The sequence below is a fragment of the Glycine max genome, chromosome 18 (assembly GCF_000004515.6).
Source record: "Glycine max cultivar Williams 82 chromosome 18, Glycine_max_v4.0, whole genome shotgun sequence".
Taxonomy (NCBI): domain Eukaryota; kingdom Viridiplantae; phylum Streptophyta; class Magnoliopsida; order Fabales; family Fabaceae; genus Glycine; species Glycine max.
The window spans coordinates 4,310,003-4,328,954 of record NC_038254.2 but is presented as its reverse complement, the minus strand read 5'-3'; the positions used below and the strand labels follow the sequence as shown (position 1 = coordinate 4,328,954).

At 31.4% G+C, this 18,952-nt stretch overlaps 2 protein-coding genes across 3 annotated transcripts; both read right to left on the bottom strand.

Moving 5' to 3' along the window:
• Positions 1-1,899: 1,899 nt before the first annotated feature.
• LOC100785952 (cation efflux family protein) lies at positions 1,900-6,728 on the bottom strand. The gene is made up of 7 exons (NM_001255074.2): positions 6,443-6,728; positions 5,416-5,582; positions 5,012-5,210; positions 4,029-4,207; positions 3,796-3,946; positions 3,019-3,149; positions 1,900-2,348 (listed from the first exon to the last, which is right to left on the bottom strand). The coding sequence occupies exons 1-7, from the start codon at positions 6,663-6,665 to the stop codon at positions 2,169-2,171; spliced, it is 1,230 nt and encodes a 409-aa protein (NP_001242003.2). The 5' UTR covers positions 6,666-6,728; the 3' UTR covers positions 1,900-2,168.
• A 5,978-nt stretch (positions 6,729-12,706) lies between these two features.
• LOC100815901 (KH domain-containing protein SPIN1) lies at positions 12,707-17,006 on the bottom strand. Of its 2 annotated transcripts, none has more exons than XM_003553130.5 (7): positions 16,197-17,006; positions 15,989-16,077; positions 14,918-15,063; positions 14,421-14,537; positions 14,006-14,122; positions 13,775-13,918; positions 12,707-13,100 (listed from the first exon to the last, which is right to left on the bottom strand). In XM_003553130.5, exons 1-7 carry the CDS (start codon positions 16,286-16,288, stop codon positions 12,954-12,956), a joined length of 852 nt encoding a protein of 283 aa, XP_003553178.1. In that variant the 5' UTR covers positions 16,289-17,006; the 3' UTR covers positions 12,707-12,953. The 2 variants fall into 2 exon arrangements, with proteins under 2 accessions (XP_003553178.1, XP_014626702.1); XM_014771216.3 differs by having other exon boundaries at positions 15,989-16,073.
• Positions 17,007-18,952: the final 1,946 nt, after the last annotated feature.

Here is an 18,952-nt window from a genome sequence, read left to right as displayed (position 1 = left end):
GTGGGGAAATACTTATAGGAGACTGGATTTTCTCCTGAAAATATCTTCTCCAGCAGCTTTGTAGAGCATTGGATGAAAAAAAAAAAAGAATGCTTCTCTCTCAAGTTCATCTAAAAGTAAAGGGTTCTTACTTTTTGTTGTTTGCAGGGTTGGAAAAAAATGCTTCTCTCTCAAGTCTCAAGCTCATCTTAAAACTAAAAAAAAAAACAAAGGTTCTTACTTTTTGTTGTTTGCATGTTGAAAAGAGAAAAATGACGACCTTCCTTCGTGAGCGAATGTTCTACACAAATGACACTATGCGAATTGAGGTAAATTAGGAAATTAGGTTAATGTTCAGGATGAGGTCAAATTTTTTAAGGGAGAAGGAAGAATAAGGGTAAAACGGTCATTGAACACCTTCTTTCATTAAGGTTATATTGGTCAATGCATCTTTAACTAAAATAACTGGTGACTGGTAAAAAAAAAACGGTTATTGGAAGTTAGATAAACTGGACCATGGTGATCCATGCAGATAGTTTGACCACCTTAGATCTCATCTTACTTCTCTTATAGACAAATAATCTTATGGTACTTATAAAATATGAAAATTTTGATTTTGGTACTTAATCTTTATTTTTTGTTTGAATTGTTAATCAATAAGTTTTAAGTGATATATGACGATCGGTTAGTCACTTCAACAACAGTTAATGATAGTGGATAGTAAAATCAAGCATAAAGTGGGTACTAAAATAAATAAATAAATAAATGATAGTTTAGGTGACAATCAAAATCGCCTATTGTACGGGTACTAAAAAATTATTTGTCCTTTTTTTTTTTCAACAGAAAGCATGTAAGTATGTAACAACTTTTTAATACAAAAGTCTGTGAAGCTTGAATAAGGTTGAATTTAGTAGCAATGCGTGTTGACTTAGTGCATGTTTAATTATCCGTTACAAAATTACATTTAAGGCAAAAGTAATTTTACAAACCAATCAGGACTTTTGCTTTGGGGTTCATTTTGTTTTTATCTATTAGAATTATATTGGAATGCATCCAATAACAATTCCAACTACAAACCAAACATGCACTTAATAGTTATTTTTCAATTTTCAGGGGATTTACTAAGTTCAGCCGAAGTCAGTATTTGAAGTTGAGGTCTGAGAACAGAATTGTGCCAGATGGGGTCAATGCCAAGGTTTTTCTCTAGACTATGATACATGGTTTTGAAAAGAGTTCCAGCAATTTGATTCACAGTTCTTTGTTAAATTCATTGCTTATAAGGGAACTTGGAGATTTTGACTATATTTTGGATCAGTGTATTAAAGTTTTTTATTTGTGTGTCCTTTTGAGGTTCTTGGGTGTCACAGACCTTTGGGAAATCGTGAGCCTGGAAGAGCTTTCTTACCAGCCACTGCATAGGCCATTTAGCAATAGCAAATCCATTGAATACATGGTTTTCTTTTCACCTAGTGAATGGGTATGTTCTTGTTGATTACAGTCTCAACTGTAACAATAAAATTGTGTCTCTGTCTGCATTTTGTTAGAAGATATCTGAATTTTTGTATCTATCTGTCTTCAAGTTGTTCTGCGGGCTTGAAAGATGCACATTTGATGTATTTAAATCTCATTATTCTGTCAGAGTTTGAACAGAATGGAAATAAATATACAGAGTCCTTATTGTGTACTGTATTTTGTTAGAAGATATCTGAATTTTTGTATCTATCTGTCTTCAAGATGTTCTGCGGGCTTGAAAGATGCACATTTGATGTATTTAAATCTCATTATGCTGTCAGAGTTTGAACAGAATGGAAATAAATATACATAGTCCTTATTGTGTACTGTATATTGTTCTGAGCTATGGTAAGGCCGCTTTTACCCTTGGCATTTTGAAATGGAGTAAAAAAGTACACGTTATTATCCCAAAAAAAGTAGGTCCACATACCCCCTTTTTTGTTTTTTTTAGCGTAATTCACCTTTTCCTTTAAAGTTTATAGAACAACACAGGTAACACAGAAAATAATTTCCATTCAAGATCTTTTTCAATTCAGAAATGTTACCTGCTCATTCTCTAACACACTCTTTCAAACACACTCTTTATTATTCCAATGGATAGAACTCTTCCGAACTAAATAAATCCTTCTCTTTTAATTAAAGTTATATTCTTCATATATGGGACCTGAATAATGTGCTCAAGGCTGATTGTTGGGCAGTTTGATGAGAACTGAGTGCTCTGGTTTATGATCACATTCGAAGTCTAAATGAACAAATGCCCGCTCAACTTCTGGAAGTTTCTCAAGCTTTATCTGTAGGCTCTCTCCAATAGCGTGTGCTTCTTTTAAGGGTAAATCTTCTGGCAGTTCAATGTCAACCTGTTTCAAATCAAATCCAAATTATGAGACTTGGAATCTAATCAATGTGAAGACTAATGCATGCACATACTTTATCTCTCAAAAAACTATAAAATGGACAAATATGAACCGTTAGGAAAAAGGTCTGGAAGAATAAACCATGTGCAAGTATCAACACTCCGACTATAACTGCTAATAAAACCCAGCCCTTCAGTCATCACAAATATGTTCTAAGTGTTAAGTACATAGAAGAAACTAGCATAGAATAAGAGAAGCCTGAATGGTTCCATTAAGCATATTTCTGTATAACAATTACAACCAAGTCTCTCTAGATGCGATCGACTATAAAGTTTAAACTTTAAAATGGCATTATTGGACCCTATCAAATACTAAACTTTTAATATAGCAGTTTTTCCTTCTTTCTTTTGAATTTCTATATTCAATTTAAATGCCATATGACACCTGCAAGATTTTCTGGGGCAAAACTGGATGTAAAAATGTTTCTAATAGTGCCTGTGCTCCATAAATTCCAGTAGACCTGGATTTAGTTTCAAGTTATAGGGATTGCTAAGTTAATAGAAAATGCTAAATTAAAAAATAGGATCGGTCTTATATAATTTCATTTTTGGCAAATACTGTTAGCCTTGTAGCTAGTGCTCTTATAAATTGACTTTGTATTAATACAACATACCTCCACAAAATATAGGACCCCAAATGTGTATGCGCGGACAGTGTCAACGCGCTTGATTCGAGGGTGCCTTATAACGAGGTATGTCAGCTTCTGCAAAACTTCGGGAGGTGCAGATTGTCCAACCAGTGAAACTGCATAGAAAGTTATCCAGAATCAGAATATACATGGTTTTGTTTACAAAGAACAGACTTTGTCCTTCTTTATCCTTTTTTTTGGGGGAGAGAGGGGTTTCATGGGAAATGAAGAGCTGAACTTTCTATAGAAACAACTATCCTGAAGTCCTAAACTTTCACCTACGTTCAAATAAACATAAAATCATGTCCTTCGCTCTCTGAGTCCTCTCTTGCTCCTACCTTGCTTTTCCTAACACATTGTGTAAAATACCGTAAAACTGATGCTATAACTATCAAACAAAGTTCAGCTGGTTTAGTAAGTTAAACTGACAAAGAACAGTGTATAAAATCTTTCATGGCAGACCAAAAAACAAGGTTCTTTCATGGTAGTGAAATTTTTTAAAAAACTTTTTTCACAGACCTCAAGACTTGAGAAAACTGGTTGAAGCAGTGTGAGCAAGAGACGAAAAAAATTCTACTTTCCAGAATCGACGTGACTTGTGCTTTCTGGAAAACCCTGATTTAATATCCCATTTCCCCAACAGAAACACTAGATAATAAATATAGCTAATTTGCTACCAATGCTCGTTTATTGTTTTCTCTCATGGGCATATATACTTGTAACATTTTTCTGTTCAGAATACTGATAGTGATAAGGATATACCTGCATTTTCCATGACAGTGTGGGACCAGTTTGTAATAGTGTAAATTGCAAGCAAAATAGCTCCAACTGGGTCAATCCACCAGTAATATTTATCACCAAGAACAGCGGCAACTAGTCCAACCATGTTTGTTACAACATCAAAGTGGTGATCCTGCAAGTAGGCATTTTTCAGATGCTTCAATTGTATTTTAACTTCATTCATAAAGCAAACATCAGAAGAAAACCACTCATACATCTGCATAGGCTCGGACAATCTTGTTTCCTGAGCTTCTACAGTAAAGCCAGAGCATAAGTTTCACCACTGTTGCAAATATCATAATAGAGTATAACCATATTAACTGTTCAGTGGTCATCATTTCAGCAGGACTGTTTTGTATTAGTTGTTGTACAGCTGTGATTAATACCTGAAAGCCTGCAGCGAAATAGATTAGTTCAATGTATCATGTACTCTTTTGCATGTCAATGTACAAATACTTTTTAGTGCTTCTAAGGGAACAAGTTCGTGAAAACTTAAACTATAAAGTACTATAAAATATGTGATGTCAAAAGTAGTAGGATTCTAACCATTTAACACTTGAATGTATACTTCAATATCTTAAAGTTTACTTTTTATTCATCACTTCATTAACAAAGTTAAGTTAAAGTACTTTGATTCTAGTATGACAAAAAGCTGTATGTTGTCAATTCTGAGGTATGAAACTAGGGGAAGATACAGACGAACCCCCTGCAGCATTCTTTTGATTTATGGTTTAATGAAAAAAATATGCTTCTAAACCTGCCCGTCATCATTTCAAAATTCTGCAAATAACCTGTCATCAGCTATAACCAAAAGCTGAATCCTTTTCTTAAATTTGGTAAATAAGAAAGCCTACTCATTTTAGGAAATTTTGTTTGATATTCGTTTACAAAACAATAATACCTTTTTAGTTTCCCAAACAGAAATTTGATTAAACCATAAATCAAATTTGATTCCTTCATGTTGGTTTACATTAAGCATGAGCAAAAGGTACAGATGTTCATCCAAACAGAAATCTGAATCAGAAGTAATTAACTCATACAAAAAGGAGTTTTTTTTATGTAAGTTTAATTTAAATGAAACAGATTTTGTAGCATGCACCTCCCAGAGGAAGGAAACATTTTTTTATATATAATCATATAAGTAGCAACAGAATGAACAGTGTCGAAACCAAAAACAGTTTAAGTCAGTTGGACTCACCAAGTGTTGCCATGATTGCTGCAAAAATAATTATTCCAACTGGCTGCACTCTTAGCTTTCCAATTGGGTATTTATAAATATTTATGTTCTTCATTGAGAGGTGAGTGAACCAAAGTATACCACCAGCCATTAGATCAAGTAGAGAATCTAGAGTTGATGCTGCAATAGCTATTGACCCACTCCTTACAGTGGCATAAATCTAGACATAGATATGTGCATATTGTTATTCAAGAGAAGAATCATCAGCAAGTACGATAAAACAACAAACTTTTAAGAACCTAATCATTTTTTTGGTGAGTTTTAAGAACCAAATCATGATTAAACAAGTTCAAACAATCATTTGTTATATGAAACTTCTGATTCTAAACATGCATTCTAGACAGAAACACAAAATCAAATATCACCTTTAATATCAACAGAGCTACATTTGCATAATTAGAGATCTTCATTGCTCTTTCTTGCTGAGCTTGCTCCTCATCGCTTTCCTCAATGCAGTCAGATGATTCCACCGAGTCCACTTCATCAAACGATTTGAGAGTAGCAAATTGTCTTTCATAGTACTCTTTCTCCCCTATGAAATTCAAAAACGTTTTAAGTTCAAAGAAAAAAAAAGGTTAAATCCTTATAATTGTCTCCATTTTAAGTTGTAGTCCAAAATTATAAGTTTTAGTCTCTACACATACATAAAAAGTGTTTTGTTCCATCATAGAAACACCAAAGAAGAATTTTTAGCTTGTAAAATCACCACAAAAACTTCCTGACCGTGATAAATTACATATTGTTATATAAGAAGAGTGACTAAGTGAATAATTTATTTATTTAACTAATAAAAAGAACACGCGATTCGAGAATAAGGTTACAGCATTAATTAAACAGTTCCCGTATTAACATTTCACTTATATACAAGTACAACACAAACTCCACGGGATCTAATCATAGATTTTCTTAACAACAATAATAAACAAGCATCTATTTATTTTAAATATCTCATTAATGTCTCTAATTTCTCTCTACTTTTTTCTTTTTATCACATCATAAATTTTACTATACCTATATTTTATTTTATTTTCTCTTATGTGTCTTATGAACAATGATTATTCTGTAAAAAATTAAACACCAATCATATCAGAGCATGTTTGATTTCTAGTCCAACTTGTTGTGCATAAATTCCAAGATCAAAATCCAATGGTTCATCGAAAACTAAACGCAAAAGGAAGGTGAGGATGTTTTTACAAACTTCATTTTGCCACCAATGTCCGTTCTCAACAGATACATAAACATGCATTCAAAAACATTTATGATCAAATTTTCAAATTAAAATACACAAAAAAGCAATTAAAAATTGTTTCAATTGGATTATGTGGATGCAAATTCAAACACGCTAAAAACATTCATTCAACTAGATATGGAGAGAGAGAATGAGAGGGAGACCTTTGCTTAAGGCGGTGGTGGAGGAGAGATCAACGTCGAAGGGAGACTCGGAGTCAAGGCCAGAACGGACCTTGTCGGGAAGCTTGGACGTGAAAGAGGCTCTGAGCGAGCTAACCGATATCCGGCGACTGAGCCGGCTTCTCTGACCACCGTTCTCGGCGGAGTTATTGTCACGATTAGCCAGAAGAGGACGCGCAGGATCCGAACCCGAATTTCCTTCCATGATAATAATTGCTGAAGAATCGATTTACGACAAAGAAAATCATAAGACACTTAGAACGCCCACAGAGATACTGAAAAGGAGGAACACCCCCCGCATCGTATGATATACACGTCATGCAAAGATAAAAATAATACTATAGTCTAAAGTTGAAATTTAATTCACTTTGAATATTCATGCAAGACTTTAATATGATACTAAGGTCACGTCACGTCTCACATTAATATATAATAGGCGTGTTCTTTTAATTTTGTGATCTAGACTTTTAACAAAAATATCCATGTATGTATGTACTACAATACAACCTCTATAGCAAGAAAGTGATTCTCTTTTCACTTCGGTTTTTTAAAATGCGAGATAACTTATTTGTGTGATGGAAGTTTCTAACTTACAAAAATATCCATGTACTAGGTGGTGAGAAAGTGATGGAAGAAAGAAAGTTATAATTGAGGTTACAAAATATTAATTACTGGTTTTTTTATGTGAACATATATTTGGTTTTAGTTTGACTTTTTAATTTTTAAAAATATTTAAATCTTTCAAATTGCTTATATTATATATACTCCATGGTACTTCTATTAGTTTATTAGAGTAATTTGATTAACTTGATAACACGTGTCAAAATATGATAAGAAGAGAGATAAAAAAAAATTGTGTTAATCATGTTGGTAGTAAAATTTAATAAGAGGAGAGATATGAAAATAAATAATAATGTCACAATCATGTTTGGATTCTTTTATAGGAATCACGTTTAAGTGAAATAAAACTGTTATAAACAATAAAAAAATTCTTTAAATATTTAATGTAATTATATATTTAAATTAAAAAAAATCTTGCATATATTTATTCATGAATTCGATATACTGCTTTTGTATTATAATGGATGCTTACTTATCATTGCTCTACAACTTATTTCAAAATAGGTATGTTATTTTGTTAACGCTATTTTTTTTTTTCATTTAAAAGGATCAGAACTGAATGGTGAGTTGATTTGGCCTAATGTCGTGTAAAGGGAAAAGAGCTTATGTCGTATATAATATCGTTGATTTGGCCTAATGGTGACAAATGGAGGAACGGGATGAATTTTGAAAAATGAAAACATTTTTAATCATATTGAAAGCATATTTTATTCATATTGTTTTGGTGGTGCATATTTGACAAGAATATCATGTGTAGTAAATTGGGTGCATTATTGTTGATGGTGTTGTATGGGGAAAAAACAGGTGTATGAAAACGAAGTTGCATTGGGGGGGGACTAGTTTTGGAGGAGATTGTAAAAAAAAAAATTAAATGTTTTCATTATATAAAATACTTCAATAATAATTTATGCTTTTATAAAAACTGCCTACTTTGTTTTTTATTTATTATAAAAAAAACAAAGCATAAATTATTATTGAGATGATATGCACTAGAAAGCATGGGATATTGAGATGAGAGAGCAGGACAGTGACCCGAGTGAGAAGGAAGTCAGCTCTAAATTTAACTTCTTTAAATATTTTGATACAGATCTGAGTTTTAGACATATAAAAAATTCATTCATAAAAAAGAAAAGAAAACACTTTTAAAATACTTTTTATATCCTAAAAAAATCTCTAATTACTAATTAAAAAATGTCCTTTTAATGTATAAATAAAACAAGGCTGTAGATGTTAGCTAAAGTAGTGTCAGTATATTATCAGTAACCTGACCTTACATATGTTTTTCTTCATATCTCACTAATAAAAAATAAACATGTGTGATGAACATATTGGTGATCTTAAAGATTGTATACCAACTGTTGGCCGTTAGGTAATATATATTTGTCTTCTTTTATATAAAATTTTAAATTTAAACTTGATGTATAAAAATATATATATTAAAAGAGTTAGTTTTATCATGTAGTAAATTAATATTTTTGCTTGAAATAAAATTCTTTTAAGTAGAAAAAATACTGTGGTCCTAAAAAAAATGCCTATGACCCATTAAAATATAAGGGTCGGGTCAATTGTCAAAAGGACCTTTAGCATTTTATTACTATTAAAATTAAATATTTTTATATACATATAATTTATTAATTAGATAAAATATTTCAAATTAATAATTGGAGCAGAAGTTTAAATATATTTCATTGTTAATATCATAGCTTTGGTCTCTCTCTTCGTTAGTGTAATAATGCGCTATTTCTTAATTACACTAATAGCATGATTTGAACCATTACATAAAATTAACATTAACAATAAAAAGTCAGAAGTCAAGTTTAAAGACTACTTCCCATATAATGCATCATTGATAATGATTAATTTTAAAGACTACTACCCATATAGTTCATCACTGATAATGATTAATTATTCATCCATTTGAAATCGGAACTTTGAAACTGTGCCAATGATGTAGATAGTAGGGGAAACTTATAGTTAATTGTGAATTCGTGTATTTTATTTTCGTGAAGTAACAAACCAACAAATTATTTAATGTAATCGTATATTTAATTGAAAATAATAAATAATTTAAATGATGATTTAATCGCCGGTCAAATGAAGAAGATATTCCCGTTCTTGTTTTTAAAGTGTAAGTTTGTATACATAATACAAAAATAAAATTGTATTTTGAGAGAAGACTCTCCATCTCTACGGTTCCCTTACCTCGCCGTTTGAAACGGGGAGAAGAATTGGAAAGAGGGAAAAAGAAAAAAATATGTGTGGTTTTCTTTTTAAAAAAATATTTCAATGCATGTATACTTATGATAGTCTCCATTTTTCCTAGTCATTGATGGTAAAGAGTACGTATCTATGGCATCATATTTGTTTCCCTCTTGTTTCTCATGGTTGGAAATTTGGTGAAGTTTCCCACCCTAGAACCCTCTAGTTTTCATGCCAAACAAGAAAAAACTAAAAAATAGTGCACATAAATTTTCGGATTAAGGCATTGAACCTATGATACTTTTTTTTCTTGTAACATAAGATAAGAAAACAAGAAAAAAAGAGAATCAGTAGCTAGGCCTTGGGACAGGCACTGCTTCCTGCACCCTACATTTTGCTTTGTGCACCTCTGTATTTTGTAATATTCCAACATTGCCCTTTCTTCAAGTTCATACATGGACAACCTCACCCCAGCCAATGAACTCCCATCTACTACTCTGTATCAGCGTAGGGAAAGGATACAGGCCTCCCTAAATTGGATCTTCTTAATAAATATAACCATCTTTAGAATAGATGTTCTGGAATGCGTATTTGTATTGCCAAAATATATTCTAGATTCTAGAACACTTGTTCTGAAATATAAATGTATTCTGGAACAGGTAGAATACATTTCTAAAATACAAGTATGCATTTCAGAACACTTATGCTGGACAAAAGAAATAAGTTCCAAAATGTCTAATTCAGACACCAACCAAACATTAAGCAATTTGTGGGGGGGAAAAAGACAAAACTTACCTAAAACGATGGTCATGGGGGAGAGCTTTGGTGATTGCAGCTAGGTGCACAAATGTAACCAGGAAAGGGATAATAGCGGGGAGGTGCTTTGGGGGTGAGCAATATTGGAGGTGGGGTACATAAATGAAAATGGGAAAGGAGGTGACAGGTTCCTTTTTGGGTATTAATTTAAATTTTACCCCCAAATGGTAAATTTGAAAAAAAAAATGCCCCTGATTGGTTGTTTGGTCACTACGAGATTCAAAAATAAGAAATCTGATTGAATTAGAAAGATTTGGGATAAAATAGTCTTTTATGATCTTTGGTAGGAGAGAAAGTGGGAGGGAACAAAATAGAGAGAGGAAAAAACACAACTAATGAAGTATTTTTCATTTGCTTGTTTGGAGAGAAGATGGAAGGAAAAGTTGTTTTGCAAATACAAAAATTAAAATTTTTTCTTCCTTTCATTTTTTTTCTGATTCAAATTTTAAAATTTTCCATTCTTTCCTATTTTCTTCCATCCAACCAAACATACCATTAATAAAACATTAAATTAAAACCAAATAAAAATAAAAATATAAAATTTACTATAAGGTCCTCAGGTTTAAATTGTAATGCAATCTACGTAGCATTCCATGATTAGGTTATACATGACTGAATGTGGATAAGGATAATTGATAATTTTGTTGTTTGCAATATTAGCTGAATGGGTACCTAGTGCACATAAAAGAAACTAGTTGAACTTAGTTAGATTTAATTTAATAAAGATAAGAAATATTTTCACAATTTTTTGGTTTTTTAAATGACTTACAACAATTAAAACTAATCAATGATAGTACTTCTCTCTCTTAAAAATAGGAAGCAATTGTTAGTTTCTGCAAAATTTAAAATGTAAAAAGTTGGCTTGTGGAAGGAGGAAATCATACCTAGATTTTAGAGTAGTTACCAACAAAATGTGGATAAGTCACAATTAGAAGAATTCACACCTATCAACTGAATTTTAACTCGAAATCAACTATCAAAATTAGCTGAATCAATGTAAAATTAGTTGAATGACTCCCAAATCATGTTTTAGACATTAGCAAGTAATAAAATATGGTTCAATAGAGGATATGAATTTCTAGTTCACAAATAGGTCTTATACTTAATTTTCAGAAGGGACAATCAATTCAAAATCAAGTCTATTTTACTCAATTTTTATCTTTAATGATTTTTATCTTTTATCGCTTTAACTTTCATTTACTACTTTCCTTTGCAAGTTTTATCTTCACACAATATTCATTTTATAACACCTTTATCTTCACATAACTTTTTTCCTATTTCTTTGTTCACCTATACTAATCATTCTTTGGAGCAACTTAGAAACCTATAGTCAAGAAGATATTCTCATTCTTAACACAAATTGACTTATCATTATTTGGGATCGTGTTGAAGCAAGGATAACTAATAGGTATTTTAGCTAACTTTAAATTTTTACACAACAACGATAATATTATCTCAATCATGTATATTAAATTTTAGATGAGTTAATTATTTATAAATATCTAATTTTACAGCTTATTTCTTGTATTTTAAAAAGTTTAATAATTGTTAATAAAAAATTAATTGATGAAGTATGAAATAATCTTTAAATTATACTTGTAAATTTAATGTATTCAGTAAGAATTCTTGATCCTATAGTTGAATTAATAAAATCAATGTCTAAAAAATTAAGCAAAATATGCTATTTAAAACTAAAATCTAATCCAGGTGGTTAAACATCAATATAAAGAAAAATAAAAGGTTATTTAAAATCTACTCCTGAAATAAATGAATTTGATGAACTTACTTAGACACAATTACAACAAAAAGAATATTATCCAATGGTGATGGTTGATATGCCTACCTGAATTCTTGAGTCCTAATTTGTTATAAAGCAACTTTAAGCTCCTCTTTATTCCCATCGAAGAAAAAGTGTATCTTTATGGTGGAAACCAGGTCCAATAAAGAGATGAAGAAAGCTAGTGATGAGCAGTGGCATGATTGCTCCATGGTGGACAAATGAAATCTAGAATATCCCCACTTTACAGAGACAATGATTTACAAGTCAACGCAAATGAAGGCTAGGTTGTCTCAGGCTCTCAGCAGAGTTACGGTCAATAACATCAACATCTACAATAAATTCTAAGGCCCCACCATATGACGTTATCCCCCCAAGACATGGCATTGTGCTTCAAGAGGGGTTTGTTAAAAAGTACACCTCGCATAATTGTTTTTGCTTGGTGCTCATATGGCCAAACTTTGTCTCAAAGAAGTGGCCTATGATATTGAGAACAAAGTGGTGCAATATTATGCTCAGGAAGGTGCTCATGTGGCCAAACTTTGTCTCATGATATTGAGAACAAAGTGTTATAATAGATGCTAAGTAAAGTACACATCTAACAAACATATGGTTACAAGATAATCATGTCTTTTCAGTATACACTTAGAAGTTTGATTCTCTACTTTGTGCATATAAAAATAATATATTAGTAAAGGTTAACGAATTAAATGAATGTTAATAGCTCAAAAGATTAATTTCTTACTTTTGGTCAAAGAATATCAGGATTAAAAAAAAGTAAATTGTACACATCTGATATGGAAACACATCTTTCCAATACTATAAATAAACAGTTTATAAATAATAAAAATCCCAACAACATCATATTGATACGCATTACAAATAGAGTAATAAATAGGTCAAAATATAGTTTAATGGTTTTTCTGTCTAGTGACATTGTGACAATGAATATGTTTTTCTCCCTTTTATTTTGTTCTCCAAAGCAGCAGCATCAAATCAGCAAGGTCTTTCCATTGCAGCTTTACAAAATTTAGTTACAGGAAGCATTAAAGCAATGCAACAATTCTCAACATATAATCACTATTGATCAGTTTTGGCCCGTTTTATTTCATTAGAAGTGAATGGAGAGACACTACCACTCAGTTGAGGGCTCTCTTCTCTGAAGTTGGAATTAAGCATAGCAAGTTCTCTTAGTTGTTGCCTTTTATAAAAGTCCTGTGACTCATCCTGCACATGAAAAGAGAGAAGAATCAGAAACACTTCCTTAACTAGACCCCATAATGTTATTTTGCACTAAGGCTTTGCTCATAGAAAATTTGGCTCAAGAAAAGTCACAACAAAAGAGTAGTAGCAGTTTTCCAGTTACAGGCTTCCCTTCGAGGAAAAGAAAAGCAACATAATTGAGTGCAGAAAAAAGGGCATGAGTTAACAAGCTTACAATATTGCCTTTCAGCATTAGCCACACTCTGGTAAGTGGAAGAGGTAACTAACAAGGGGAAAAAAAGTTACTACAATTAACTTGATCAATTTGGTGACACATGACAATTTGTGGGAGATACCACACCATATGAGCATTTGGCACGTCAACTAAGATTAACATCATTAGTATAAAAAATTGGAAGAAAGACCAATTTGGTCTAACATAGTTTAAGAAACCAAAATGAAACTTTTTAAATTTAGGAGACCAAACTATAACCAAAATTATAGTTTTCTCCTAACTTTTATGTTATTGATATGTTATTTCAAAACCATAAAATATGGACTAGTGGGGAATGGTTTTTTCTAAGTAGTAATAGTAGATAGAGAGTGAACCATATGATAAGGGAGAGAAGCAAGGGGGAAAATCTCATTAGTGAATATATTCTTAGCTCTACAACAGAGTTAGAAAGGTAGAGAGATACCACTGGTTTAAGTAGCTCTTGTATGATTTCTTGAGCTTGCATCAATCTTACATCAACAACACTGGCAGGTAGTTCAGCTTCAATTAGAATGTGAAGTGGATCATTCAGGTGCTCATAGCCAGGCCTTCCTCGTAGCAATTCTTCCTTTAGTGTGAAAAAGGTAAAGCAAATTTAGAGGTTACAAACAACTCAATGGAATTAAAGGACAATGCAATAAGCTAGAGATGATACCTTGTCTAAGTCTTTAATTGAACCTTTCCCTCTGATAAATACACGGCAACCTGTAGTAGCTTCCACTCGCTTCAGTGAATTACCCCTAGGGCCAAGAAGCCGGCCAACAAAATTAAACTGAAAATTCAAGTAGCCTTAGTAACTCAAAGGTCAAACAGGATATAAAACTAGAGTAAATATCAATTATATTGTCATCCAATCACAAATCATCATATATGATAAGTTTGTTGACTTTTGCAATAATTTTCTTAAAAGTCATACTTATATCTACCATGATTTCTGATTGATTGACAATGTAAAATTTTTACATTGATTGTACATAGAAATTAAACTCATAAAACTATCAAAACATGATAAGAATAAGCATGATTTATTGCTTTCAGTAAAATGCTATGAAGTATGTTACAAATATTACATTTGGATAGCTATCCTTCGGAATATCCAAGCGCAATATCTTCTTCACAATGGGAGAACTTGGAACAACCGGTGAAGTTTGCCAATCCATGCTTAGTCCTTGTACACCAGCTAACCTCTGATGGATGACAAGTTTAACCAATCAGTAAAAGAAACTAGAGATTATAATGTAACAGAAGCATAAGAGGAATGCTGGTATAGTGGTACATGATAGGAAAAAATCAAGTTGTAGTTACTGTGAGTTATATAACAAAGTTTTAAGCATACACATTTCACAAATAGTGGCAATATTTCCACTTTAAACAAAATGGAGAAGAGGGAATTAAGTACCAGAACTGGATAGGTTAAGAATCAGATTTTTTTTTCTTTTTTTTTTTTACAAAAATTCAAAATGAAATATACATTTTATGTTGGGGGGACAAGGAAAAGTAGGAAATGGAGACTGTGAAGTGGTAGAGAATTTTACGCTGAATAGAACATTAAAACTGAGGTACTTACTTCATGTGACAGGCTTTTCCAGCCAGTGAAGTTTGATGTTGAGTTTGGAGAAGTCATATGACTCGGATTTATGAATCGCATTCTATCAAAGTCACTAAATCCTTGGTTCTGCAATGATTCATTCTTTCCGGTAACCCTTAAAATCTCTGATAATAATAAGATAATAGTGAATATAAGAACTTGTACAAAAGCTACTGAATCAAAGAACATAAATATTGATAATGCAACCTTTCAGGTAGTAAACCAACTGTAAATTATGTCTAGGAAGTGTAGTATCAAACATATATATATGCATAAAGTGGATGCTATCTATATGAACATCTTAATTTTCAAAACAGAATGTTATAGAAAGGTAGCATTAACATAAAGCTGATCATCTGAAGGTTTGGTCCAGTCATGCAAAAGACAATGCCTAATTTTTTTTTCTAGACTAGAGGATGCCTAAAACCAATGTTAGAAAGAATTTGCCTTGTCTAAAAGGAAGCAATGACTAAATTGCCACCATCTTTTAGCACCATATATTCTTTTTGTGGGTCATCCAAAAAGTATCAGTCTAAGATGTTTCCTTTTCATGATTGATCAACAGATAAGAATCCTAGAGAACCATAGCTAAGAATTCAGTTGATTGTATTTCAAAACATATATGCTTAAACTTTTAATTCCTTAGGCATTTAGTAACAATGATTGATTTAACCATTAGCTGGTTCAGGCCGGTGAGAAGGTCAGAAATTGACCATTCTGTGCATTTGAAAGAAGATTAAATTAATGTTTTAGAAAACGGTCCACGACCCAAATTAGAACCGCAACTTCAAGGTTTTTAGAGTTTCTGCAACCACAATTGTGGCTGCATCAACCTGCATTTGTCCCAAATATGACGAACCTGCTGCCACAATTTAAAACCTTTGAAGAGAAAGAGCTGTCAAAAACTACCATGTAACCAGAAAACTAAGTTTATGTTATGACTTGGCCTAATTCAAATGAAACAATGAAGATCAGTTAAAATGAATGAAAAAATAAGAGTGGAAAATTCATAGCAAAATCCTTAAATACACGGATATGGAATAAACGGACCTTGATTAATGAGTCTCGTACATAAGGGTAGAACTTGCATGAAAGGTCCAAGCTTCTGTCGTTCTGCTAGCAGCTCTGTTAAGTACTGACTAGAACAAACGTAAATAAGAACATGTTTTCCCAGAAATCAATTAACGTGAATATATATGTTGGTAAATGAAATTAAAAACTTGCACAATAAATGTCAGAAGAATTATCCCTTACATACCTATCAACATCAAAATTGCCTCTCATGTTTATGTTTGGTGAATTGGCTCTTTGGGGTGAAGGTAAGGAAATCTGATTGTACAAATTAGACATCAATTTGTAATATGGTTTGGTTTGGCCACAAGGATTAGAGAAAATTCAAAGGCAACAAAGGAAGAAGAAAGAAAGAAAGAGTTGCTTGAGTGAGATTGTATTGGATGGTGGTTTATTGAAAATCCTGCTATGAAGAAAACAGAATCAATCACCTAATAACCTATTATGCTTGAGAGACGAGAGAAAAAATGGTTAGGGAGAAGAAACAAGAAAGAAAGGAAGGTACAAAACTAGAAATGAAAAAAAAAAAGGAGGGCCACTTCTGTAGTAGCTCAGTAGTTAAAGCAAAGCCTTAAAGGGTGTTTTCACTCTGTACCTCTCTCTCTGGGTGTGTTTTAATTGTTGTTTTGTTGGCTTGTGTTATCATGTTTGTGTGTTTTCCTAATTCCTTAACAAACACAAACATGTGGATTTTTTTGGTTTTACTAGAAAACAAAAGAAAAAAAGAGAGAAAAACTCTCTAACCAAAGTATTGTAGAGATTGATAAAAGGATTATATACTTAAAACTACAAAAAGAAATCTCCTCAGATATTCACTTGAATTCTTAAGCAGATTGCAGAAGAATTTTTTTAAAAAATGCTAAAGCAATCATGCAGACTCCGATAGATGGATTTGCTTCAATCAATTGGGAAGAAGAAGCAAAGAAAGAGGCCACCCCAATGACCAATGTGGGTCACCAGTTCTCTGTCACCAGATCATGAGCATGTAGATTGTAACCAATCACTATCATGCTTCACGCATAGGTATATATATGTTAATTTAGTTTAGTATATTAGCATATATTTATTTATACATTATAGCATAATAATATCATATATTGTAAACAGTAATCAAATGAAATCAAATATTTCTTCTTCCGAAGTCTCTCGAAGTTTTACTTAGTCATTAACAGCAACAACAACAGAAACATAGAAAAATATGTTCCAACTGCCTTCAAATCAATCAGAAAATTGTAATTTCGTTTTCTGCTTAGCATATAAAATCTCATAAAGAAGGGAAAAAAAATATCGGGCTATTATTTATTATTATACTGCTATTAATTTTGACAGCTTAATAGCCGCTATTATTGATTACTCTAATCAACTTGCTTACATTTTGTTTCAAATCTGGTTTGTATTTAATGTTATGCCATTTGTTTTCTAAACACCTGTCACCCTATTCTTGTCTTACTCGAACCCACCTACCAAAACAATTCTCTTTTGATTGGAAATTTCATACCTCTCATTACTATGGACTCAACCAAAAATAATAATAATTTCATAGCCCTCTTTTGAATATTATTATTATTATGGTCCTTGTCAGTTTAAAATAAATAATATCTGAATCTGAATAATATAAAATTGGAATAAACTTATCACATGCATGTAAGTTTGAAATATTATACTAATACTATTCCATATAGCATATATTAAATGAGTTCTTAATATGTTTATTTGGTATTTAATTTAATTGGCATAAAAATAATTCAAAAGTACTCTTACCATTAGAAAAAGGATATATATATATATATTAGAATGGAGGTGAGACTCTGAACGCTCGTGTAATTGTGTTAGATTCCTTAATGGGTTTTATTCCTTTATTTGTTGTCATCTATGCATGAGTTGCAAAATGACACAAATAGAAAGAAATCTTCTTTCTTTACCTTATTTTAATGCGAGAGAAAAAAATTAACAATGTGTAGATAGATGGCATGCTTACCATATCACGTGTAAGTAAATCAAAACCATACAAATAAAATGTACTGGAACTTAGAAGGGAAGGAGAGGGAGCATAGGATTCCTAGAACAACGAGGGGTGCTTGCAAAAAACAAATTAAATAAATAAATGATAATGTGCAATGTTGGGCCAGTGACAAGAACGTGTGGAGCAAATAAGCCACAAGATAGGTGACAATTATGATGGTCATGCACACCCTACAATGCTATTTTGTATTTATTTTTTCGCAAGTTAGTAATGTTGAAAAATCTTGCACAATGTGGGTGCATCACATCCGATCCGAATATGTTGTGAAAAGAGATAAATAAGGGATCCCTTCATATATACCAGTATACAACACTTATTAAAATACATTCAAGAGTTTGTATAATGACATCTTACAACATTATATACTTAACCCAACTATTCACTTTAGATGATAAAATAAGCAATAAAAGTTATTAACGGTTAATATTATGTGTATATGTATAATAAATCATGCATATATTCTTATAAAAAATCTACATATATTAGAAAATATGAAGAAAAAAAATACAAGAAAATATTAAACTTCTATTAACTTATAGCTTATTATAAATGATTCATTGTAAATAATATTTTAAAGATAAAATGTGTATTTTTTTTAAAAAAAAGATTGATAATATGAATTGTCAACTTTTTTATTACAATTATGATTGAAAAATGAAATAAATCAAATATTATACTTAGTTGAATTCATTTACTAAAAATTTCATTCTTGACTACATTTGTAATGTAATTTATATATTTCTCCTTTTATATATAAAAATCATAACGCTCTTAGTAATGTAACTCTTCAAAATTGGTAAATATATATAGTTTTATATAAAAACTAGTAAAAGATAATAAACAGAAGTAAAAATACACACTATTTTAATTTTAAAAAAAATGCGTCACAAAATTATTATTTAAATTATATATATATATTA

Coding starts and splice junctions, on each gene's coding strand:
- LOC100785952 (NM_001255074.2), bottom strand. CDS start 6,665: ATGGAAGGAAATTCGGGTTCGGATCCTGCGCGTCCTCTTCTGGCTAAT. Junction 5,583..6,442: donor CACCACCGCCTTAAGCAAAG/GTCTCCCTCTCA, acceptor TGAATTTCATAG/GGGAGAAAGAGTACTATGAA. Junction 5,211..5,415: donor TAGCTCTGTTGATATTAAAG/GTGATATTTGAT, acceptor ATCTATGTCTAG/ATTTATGCCACTGTAAGGAG.
- LOC100815901 (XM_003553130.5), bottom strand. CDS start 16,288: ATGTCTAATTTGTACAATCAGATTTCCTTACCTTCACCCCAAAGAGCC. Junction 16,078..16,196: donor GGCAATTTTGATGTTGATAG/GTATGTAAGGGA, acceptor CGTTTGTTCTAG/TCAGTACTTAACAGAGCTGC. Junction 15,064..15,988: donor TACGAGACTCATTAATCAAG/GTCCGTTTATTC, acceptor TATTATTATCAG/AGATTTTAAGGGTTACCGGA.